This window comes from Phytophthora parasitica (assembly GCF_000247585.1).
Source record: "Phytophthora parasitica INRA-310 unplaced genomic scaffold supercont2.251, whole genome shotgun sequence".
Classification (NCBI taxonomy): Eukaryota; Oomycota; class Peronosporomycetes; order Peronosporales; family Peronosporaceae; genus Phytophthora; species Phytophthora nicotianae.
In genome coordinates, this window is record NW_008649237.1 from 7,957 (window position 1) to 8,524 (window position 568).

At 59.2% G+C, this 568-nt stretch overlaps 1 protein-coding gene across 1 annotated transcript; it reads right to left on the reverse strand.

Moving 5' to 3' along the window:
* Window positions 1-102: 102 nt before the first annotated feature.
* PPTG_19983 (hypothetical protein) lies at window positions 103-540 on the reverse strand (the record flags this gene model as incomplete). Its single annotated transcript, XM_008918636.1, has 1 exon — window positions 103-540. One exon carries the CDS (start codon window positions 538-540, stop codon window positions 103-105), a length of 438 nt encoding a protein of 145 aa, XP_008916884.1.
* Between the last annotated feature and the right edge of the window lie 28 nt (window positions 541-568).

Below are 568 nucleotides of genomic sequence, written 5' to 3' on the forward strand. Positions count from 1 at the left end.
GGCCAAAAGTCTCCGGACCACGGTAGCACGTCGCAGACGGCAGTCGAGTACGAGTCCTTGAGCACGTTGTAGTTGGTCTCCATCGCCGTGCCGAAAAATGACTCAAGACGGGCGACGTCCGACAATTGAGCCTCCAGGTTCCGTGCTGCGGCTCTGCCGTTCTGCTCCGTGAGCATCACAGGTTTGACGATCTTGCCGCGCAGGAGGCCACCGAAGGCCGGGTGACTGTGTGTCAGCGTCGCAGTCTCTCCAAGTGGCGTGACAACACTGTCGATGATGGCCTCGCCATGGATTGTCGACGGGAGCAGCGCGAGCGCGAGGAGAAAATACCCTTTCCAGGGTGGAGACGACAGCATCGTGGATGGAGTCGCAGGAGGAGCCGACAGATGTGAGCTCGAGGCTGCGAATTTCAAAGTGAACGGAACAGATCGATCCGGCGGGTGCCTGGCCAATGCTGGGTTGACACACTGCTTCAAGCTTGTCTGTGACGTGCGTCTGGGGTGAAGCTCCGCTGCCAGGCTCGACCGGACAGCAAAACATTTTGCCGAGGTGATCTTGGGAGGCTTTA